Source organism: Entelurus aequoreus, linkage group LG17 (genome assembly GCF_033978785.1).
Source record: "Entelurus aequoreus isolate RoL-2023_Sb linkage group LG17, RoL_Eaeq_v1.1, whole genome shotgun sequence".
Lineage (NCBI taxonomy): Eukaryota > Metazoa > Chordata > Actinopteri > Syngnathiformes > Syngnathidae > Entelurus > Entelurus aequoreus.
The window spans coordinates 26834154-26843212 of record NC_084747.1 but is presented as its reverse complement, the minus strand read 5'-3'; the positions used below and the strand labels follow the sequence as shown (position 1 = coordinate 26843212).

The window sequence follows — 9059 nt, the reverse complement described above, 5'->3', positions numbered from 1 at the left end:
GTATGTACAGCGTTATTACTTTTTTTTGCTGTTTAAAAAATGAAATTTGTTCTGTTTTTCAATAAAAGTTGCCTGTCTTCGACATAAAAATGGAAAAGTCACATCCAGGCATGCATTTGCATGACACAGAAGTTAGCCGCGCCTACTCTCTGCCCTCGTCCAATGGGCGGTGCCGCTTGCTGATGTAGGCCAATGACAAAAGAGCATTTCGGAGCTTTTCCGCATTCTCTGAACTTCTTGACAGATTCGTCTGTCGAGTGCGAGAGTTCAAGATGGCGGCCACAGGTAAGAACTTTAAATCATCTCTGCTGGTAAAAGTGCTTTTTTTTGGTCCTGAGAACCAAAGACAAACAGCCACGGCGGCATGTGTTTGTGGACGCTCACAAGTCATTTATCTGTCGAGGAACAAAAAAAAAAAAAAAAAAAAGCGCAAAGTGGACTAACGTCATGTGTAGCATAAGAGCCGGAAAGCAGGCTAGCTGCCGGGTTAGCGACGTCACCTTTTAAAGGTTTAAAGTGTGACAATAATATTGTCAACATGCTGCTAATTGGACATCACCTTCCTAACCAGTCGGCCAGTCACCTTAAAGCCGCTTAGGAACGCGGCCTCCCACAAACAATGCACTTTTACACAGCAGCTTTAAGCTAATAGCATTAGCATCAGTCCAAGTTTGCAGGCGAGTAAACGTTGATCAAACACTTTTTATTCGACGTGAATTGTTGCTTTTGTTGACTTTCCCAACACTTGTTAGCCGCCAACTTTGTCAATGTCTGCTTTAGCAGCTGCTGGTTATTTATGAAATGTCGCTCTTCATTTGACATCCAAAGTCTGCTCTATTAACTGACAAACTAGGTTTAGTTCGAGACAATCATCGATCTATCGATACCAGTTACAGCAGCAACATCGACTCCAGACGAGCATGATGATGACTTTGTGTTTGTTCTACAAATGCAAAATGTGTTGTTCATGTGGCTACAAAGTTGGTATTGTTGTACCTCTATTACGGCTGTCATCAAAGTTTTTTGTTTTTTTTTGGACGCTGATTCTATTCTATTTTGTCAATTCGATAAAAAAAAAAAATGGTTGAATTACCCTGACAATTTCATTCAATAAAAATGTGTGTATTTAAAAATTCAGTATGTACACTATATTGCCAAAAGTATTTGGCCACCTGCCTTGACTCACATATGAAGTTGAAGTGCCATCCCATTCCTAACCCATAGGGTTCAATATGATGTCAGTCCACCTTTTGCAGCTATTACAGCTTCAACTCTTCTGGGAAGGCTGTCCACAAGGTTGCGGAGTGTGTTTATAGGAATTTTACACCATTCTTCCAAAAGCGCACACTGATGTTGGTGGAGAAGCCCTGGCTCTCAGTTTCCGTTCAAATTCATCCCAAAGGTGTTCTATTGGGTTCAGGTCAGGACTCTGTGCAGGCCAGTCAAGTTCATCCACACCAGACTCTTGTCATCCATGTCTTTATGGACCTTGCTTTGTGCACTGGTGCTCAGTCATGTTGGAAGAAGAAGGGGCCCGCTCCAAACTGTTCCCACAAGGTTGGGAGCATGGAATTGTCCAAAATGTTTTGGTATCCTGGAGCATTCAAATTTACTTTCACTGGAACTAAGGGGCCGAGCCCAACTCCTGAAAAACAACCCCAAACCATAATTCATCCTCCAACAAATTTCACACTCTGCACAATGCAGTCCGAAATGTAGCGTTCTCCTGGCAACCTCAAAAACCCAGACCCGTCCATCAGATTGCCAGATGGTAAAGAGTGATTCATCACTCCAGAGAAGGCGTCTCCACTGCTCTAGAGTCCAGCGACGACATGCTTTACACCACTGCATCCCACGCTTTGCATTGGACTTGGTGATGTATGCCTTAGATGCAGCTGCTCGGCCATGGAAACCCATTCCATGAAGCTCTCTGCGTACTGTACGTGGGCTATTTGGAAGGTCACATGAAGTTTGGAGCTCTGTAGCAACTGACTATGCATCTTTGCACTATGCGCTTCAGCATCTGCTGACCCCTCTCTGTCAGTTTACGTGGTCTACCACTTGGTGGCTGAGTTGCTGTTGTTCCCAAACGCTTCCATTTTCTTATGATAAAGCCGACAGTTGACTTTGGAATATTTAGGAGCGAGGAAATTTCACGACTGGATTTGTTGCACAGGTGCCATCCTATGACAGTTCCACGCCAGAAATCACTGAGCTCCTTAGAGCGGCCCATTCTTTCACAAATGTTTGTAGAAACGGTCTCCATGCCCAAGTGCTTGATTTTATACACCTGTGGCCGGGCCAAGTATTTAGGACACATGATTCTCATCATTTGGATGGGTGGCCCAATACTTTTGGCAATATAGTGTATTAAAAAAAATCTGCATTAAAATTCCCCTGTGATCCTCATTGGCTGGGACTGAGACTGGATTGATTGCTTCGGTCTTAATTTACCGGAAGTTTGCAAAGGTTTTACAGGAAGTGTACAAAGTTTTGTACGATTTTGTTTCTTTATTACAAAATCTTTTTTCGATACTGACATTATATAACAGAATTTTTTTGCATGTGAATATGCTGACAATTTCGTAAAGTGTTAATTTTTCTTAAGTTCATAATGTAATTAAATTTACCAGGAGTGTGTCTTGAGTTTTGAAGCAACAAATATTGCATCGGCTGCTTCAGTCTTAATATACCGGAAGTGTATGAAGGTTAATTTGTGTCTTTATTACAAAAGCTTTTTTTGACACTGAATCTATGTAACTGAATTTTTTGCATTTTAATGTTGTGAACTGTTTTTTTTTTTTTTACATCAAACTATGCTGACAATTTCATTTAATTTCATAATTTAATTTACCAGAAGTGTGTTTTGTGTTTTGAAGCAACTAATATTTGTTTTTTTTAACACTGAATTTTAAAACATTGTATTTTTAACAAAACGAAAATTTAAACACATTTTTATTTAATGAAATTGTCAGCATCATTTGATTTAATTTGTGATCAAAATGTGTGTTTACCAATTAAGTGGAAAAAAATCAGTAAAATAAACAGTGTAATCGACACCTGATTGACTGGCTCTGAGACAGGATTGATTGCTTTGGTCTTAATTTACCGGAAGTGTATGGAGTTTAATTTGTGTCTTTGTTATGAAAGCTTTGTTGACACTGAATTTATTTAACTGATTTTTTTGCATTTTAATTTGGTGAACTGGATTTTTTTTTGTCATAATATACTGACAATTTCATAACATTTTTGTGATTTGATTACATTTACCAGAAGTGTGTCTTGAGTTTTGAAGCACAAATATATTCACAGTTTTTTTATACACCAAATTTTTAGGCACACAGTTTGCTCACAAATTTTCATAATGTAATTTGATTATATTTGTAAAAAAAAATAGGTGTTTAAACATTAAGTGTAAAGAAATATTTTTGCACCGAAGGTTTTTACACAGAATTTTAGGAAGTTGTATTTAACAAACTGAATTGTTAAACACAAATTTTGCTCACAAATTTTTAATACATGACATTTTTCAGCATAATTTGATTGAATTTGTAAGCAAATTTGTGTGTAAAAAAAAAAAAAATTCTGTGCTGAAAAATTCGCCCGCCAACATGACACCTGATTGGCTGGTTCTGAGACAATATCGATTGCTTTGGTCTTAATTTACCGGAAGTGTATGGAGGTACATTTTTTTTTATTAAGAAAGCTTTTGCTTGTCACTAAATGTATATAACGGAATTTTTTTATTTCAAATTATGCTGAAAATTTCCTGAACATTAATTTAATTTCTTAATGTTATCAAATTTACTGGAAGTCAGTCTTTGAGTTTTGAGGCAACAAATAATTCTGCATTGAATTTTTTTCTCAGTGAAGTGTTGAAATTTCATTAAATAAAAAAATTAGCAGCATAATTTCTGTGTTAAAATACAGTGTTTAAAAATTCAGTGCAGAAATATTTGTTGATTCAAAACTCAATGCGCACTTCTGGTAAATTTAATTCAACTATGTAATTAAATGAAATGAAAATTTTATAAAATTGTGTTTAAAAAATTCAAATGGGAAAGAAAAATCGGATACACAAATTCAGTGTCAAAAAGCTTTTGGAATAAAGACACAACTGAACATCTGTACTTTAATAAATGCTAGCTAACATACATGATTTGTCAGAATAAAAGGTGCATGAATGTGTAAATGCAGACAAAAAATAAAATTATTTGGACTTTTGCATGAAACCTGCAGTGTAACCTGGAGGGTTTCTAAACAGTCAGTGAAATTGTTGCAGTGTTGTTGAAACGTTGACTATACTGATGCAAGTATTTAACTGATTTATCCAAAATCTAACATTCTGGTTCAGACAGTCCCATTATCAAGTGTCAATGTGATGCCAAATGCAAATTACTTGGTGGTTTGACTTCCTGTTTCAATTACAACAATTATAACCATCATGACGCAGTAAGTTGAATGATGCGGACACGTTTGTTACTGGATACTTTCTAATACGCTTCTGCCTTGAAGACTTTATGTGTAAGTAATATGTAACTATAATTATTTGATACTTGTTTATATTGACAAATGTCACCTTTATTGTCCAATTATTATTACGTATGTCTAGCATGTGTGCTATAGTGTGCTTAGCTGTTGTGTTGCTGCTAGCTCCTAGTAGCCTATTGCCTAGCCTGTTTACCTTTTGACTAAAACAGAATACATTTGTGTCCTTGTTGGACATTTAGATGTTAACTGGCTGTGCAGCTTTGCATAAGAAAACACCTGGCAGGACTGCTTGTATCGCACATGATATCACATAAGTAAACACGCTGCAGGACTGCTTGTATCGCACATGATATCACACACACAAGTAAACACGCTGTACGACTGCTTGTATCGCACATGCTATTTCACAAGTAAACACTCTGCAGGACTGCTTGTATCGCATATGATCTCGCACACAAGTAAACACTGCAGGACTGCTTGTACCGCACATGATGTCACACACTAGTAAACATGCTGCAGGACTGCTTGTATCACACATGCTATCGTACACTAGTAAAACGCTGCAGGACTGTTAGTATCGCACACAAGTAAACACTCTGCAGGACTGCTTGTATCGCACATGATCTCGCACTCAAGTAAACACTACAGGACTGCTTGTATTGCACATGATGTCACACACTAGTAAAACGCTGCAGGACTGTTTGTATCGCACACAAGTAAACACGCCGCAGGGCCGCTTGTATTGCACATGATATCGCACACAAGTAAACACTACAGGACTGCTTGTATTGCACATGATGTCACACACTAGTAAAACGCTGCAGGACTGTTTGTATCGCACACAAGTAAACACGCCGCAGGGCCGCTTGTATTGCACATGATATCGCACACAAGTAAACACTGCAGGACTGCACATGATATCACACAAGTAAACACGGTGCAGGACTGCTTGTGTCGCACATGATATCACACACAAGTAAACATGGTGCAGGACTGCTTGTATCGCACACATCACACAGGTAAACACTGTGCAGGACTGCTTGTATCGCACATGATATCACACAAGTAAACACTGTGCAAGACTGCTTGTAGCGCACATGATATCACACAAGTAAATAAACACGGTGCAGGACTGCTTGTATCGCACACATCACACAAGTAAACACGCCGCAGGGCTGCTTGTAGAGCACTGCTTCAACGGCATGGCGATGTTGGGAGAGTGGCCGTGCCAGCAACCTGAGGGTTCCTGGTTCGATCCCCACCTTCTACCAACCTCGTCACCTCCGTTGTGTCCTTGAGCAAGACATTTCACCCTTGCTCCTGATGCGTCGTGGTTAGGGTCTTGCTTGGCAGCTCCCGCCATCAATGTGTGTGTGTGAATGTGGAAATAGTGTCAAAGCGCTTTGAGTACCTTGAAGGTAAAAAAGCGCTATACAAGTATAACCCATTTATCATAACTTGATAGCTGAAATGAGCGTCGATTGTGTTCCAGGGTGCAAGTGATCGACTTTTGATTGGACAGCACGCTGCGTCACTCTTGCCGAAGCTCCGCCTCCACCCTCCTCTCATCATGTCCTCCACCTCCTCATACTCCTCCTCGGGGGAAACCAGTCCCGAGGACGTGCCTCGAGGTGGGGGCACCATCCGCGTTTACCTGCCCAACAAGCAGAGGACCGTGGTGAGACTTGCTGCTCCTCTGTCACAATACTTCCACACTGTGGTCCGTGCTGGAGGAACTTCCTTCTTGTCTTGCTCTCAAATGTGTCCAAGCTCCCTTTTCTTTGACAGCCACAATTGGCAAGAACATTCATCTCAAGGAACTGGAGGTCAACCTATCACAGGCCGTGATAATCCAGTTTTTGTTCTTCTCTCCCGCCGTCTTCCCGGTTATTGTTTCTTTTCACTCCAACAGCGATGGAGTCTCTCGTTAAGCCTACGTCCGCAATCTGACATAAATGCAAATTTTGTGTAAATAAATCAAATCAACTTTATTTATAAAGCACAATTAAAATGTACCACAGGGGTAGCCAAAGTGCTGTACATTAAGCAGGTTAAAAGATAACACAAGAAAAACGAGCAAACAACACAACACAGAGCACGATAAAAAAAATAAAAAATAACTTGACAAATACGAGATTACCGTATTTTCCGGTAAGTAATTCACACCCAGTAAATTTTAGAACCAAAAAAATATGTTTCCAAATATTAGCCGCACCGGACTCTATGTCGCAGATGTATGAGTTGTATAATGAGTTATTTACACAGAAATATTCTATAAATGTTTATTTGCATACCTTAACTGTTTCTAAACGGTGTCTGTAACGCGGCAGTAAAACAGTGGATCAAACAAAACAGAAGTCATCGTCATGGACCCACTAACTCCGCAAGCAAGCTCTCCAATCAGCTAAACAGACTCAATAACTCCACGGTGACATTTTGGTGAATTTACTGAGGAATTTGGGAAACTGAAACAATACAAAAAGAATGCCGTTGCAAGTTAATAATGCTAACACATTCGTAAACGTGTTAGCATATTAGCTAATGCTAACAACGCTAGCGTCATTACATTACGATAGCACATACAGATATGCATGAAAACACTCCTACAGACATCACACATGGGACGCTTTGTAATTAAGAATTGTTGTAGTTATATTGTAAAACTTACAAACGTTGCTTGGAGTGGTGAAGGAAGAATCCATACAAGTAGAAATGCTAAGGACGGCTAGAAGACTGAACGGCACTCACTAAATGGAAGGACCCTCCAATGAGTAAACTCGTCCAAATGATGGCGCCGTAGCACAAACAGTAAAGCACATTTTCAGTGTGTTTGCTTGTTTTTTAATTTGGAAACTGATTGTATTATGGCCTTAAACAAAGAAAAATCCCAAAATGATGCACACTGGGAAATAAGCCGCAGGATTCAAAGTGTAGGAAAAAAGTAGTGGCTTATAGTCTAGAATTTACGGTGTTATATACGTAAGTAAAGAAGGTGAGGCAGCAGCTCACACATTCTCATACTTTTTGTAACATCCAGGAAGAAATGTCCGCCATCTTGAGAAATGTCTCAACTATAATCAACGTGAAGGAGCCCACAATTATTTTTATTTCAATGTTGACTATATTTCAGGGTTCCAAACTGTTTTCAAATGGAGTAGATGAGTTATTGTGATGTAGAGAAATGTCATATTTTGACCCACTTTCCCAGGAGATGTTTCATATTTTGAAATAAAATGTTGATGTTCCTTAGACACGCACAATAAAGGTGTTTGATGTTTTTTGTGATAGATCAACCCATATGTCACTATTGCTCCCATTTTTCCTTAAAAATAATGTTAAAAAAAAACTACTTAAAGCCTAGTCCAGTTGTTTACTGACATATAATGTTCATGTTAAAATAACTTTTACTGTAGATGAATATCACCTCCATATATCGCCAATGGGCCTCCTTGACTACTAATAATCGGTATGGCGCTCCAAAAAAACCCATATCAGTCGATCTCTACAAGGTCACTTCCGTGTGGGTCATGTCTTTGTAAAGGTGTAGCGCTGTAGTCAGAGAGCACTTTTGTTTTGCAGGTGAATGTCCGTCGAGGGCAGACGGTGTACGAGAGCTTAGACAAAGCTCTGAAAGTCCGAGGCCTGAGCCAAGACTGCTGCGCCGTGTTTCGTCTTCTGGAAGGGTAAGTCACCATGTCATGTTGGATTCCTACGCCATTAGCAAGGTGTGCTACCATGCTAACTAGAGATGTCCAAGGGGATGGGATCAGTGTACAATATTTGCCTCTTTAATCACGCTGTGTCCCAGTGTTTACGTGCTAAGGATTGAACTCCCCTGAAAGATTCCTTCTAAAAGGATGCAGGCTCAGGGAGACACAATTGCCAGTGGGATCGACCGATATTGATATTAATCACATGTATCAACTGTATATTTTTCACTTCATTTATGGCATCACAATTCTAAAGCGATTCATAATTTTCAAAAATTGCTGTACTGTATTTTCCGGTATAGAAGCCGCACCCACTAAATTTGAGAAGACATTTTTTTTCCCCATATATTAGCCGGACCGGACTATAAGTCACAGAAACAGTCTGTAAATGTTTATTCACATACCTTTTAATTGTTTCCAAACGGTAACTGTAACAAGGCAGTAAAACGGCTGATTAGACAAAACCGACAAAACCTGTGGAAGCTAACTCAATAACTCCACGGTGACGTTTTGGTGAATTCACTGAGGAATTTGTGGAATATGCAATATTAAAAGAATGCCATTGTAAGTTAATAATACTAACACAGTCACTTGTAAACGTGTTAGCATATTAGCTAATGCTAACAACGCTAGTGTCATTACATTACGATAGCACGTACAAATATGCATTGAACACTCCTACAGACATCACACATGGGACGCTTTGTAATTAAGAATTGTTTTAGTTATATTGTAAAACTTACAAACGTTGCTTGGAGTAATGAAGGAAGAATCCATACGAGTAGAAACGCTATGGACTGCTAGAATACTGAACGGCACTTCTAATCACTAAATGGAAGGACCCTCCAGTGAGCGAAC

At 39.2% G+C, this 9059-nt stretch overlaps 1 protein-coding gene across 1 annotated transcript in view; it reads left to right on the top strand.

Moving 5' to 3' along the window:
* The first annotated feature begins 245 nt into the window (after window positions 1-245).
* araf (A-Raf proto-oncogene, serine/threonine kinase) overlaps window positions 246-9059 on the top strand; it is a 47896-nt gene continuing 39082 nt past the window's right edge. The window contains exons 1-3 of the mRNA XM_062025412.1: window positions 246-285; window positions 5984-6169; window positions 8071-8174. Of these exons, the coding sequence (XP_061881396.1) occupies window positions 6062-6169; window positions 8071-8174 (212 nt within the window). The 5' untranslated portion in view covers window positions 246-285; window positions 5984-6061. The remainder of the gene's footprint in view (window positions 286-5983; window positions 6170-8070; window positions 8175-9059) is intronic.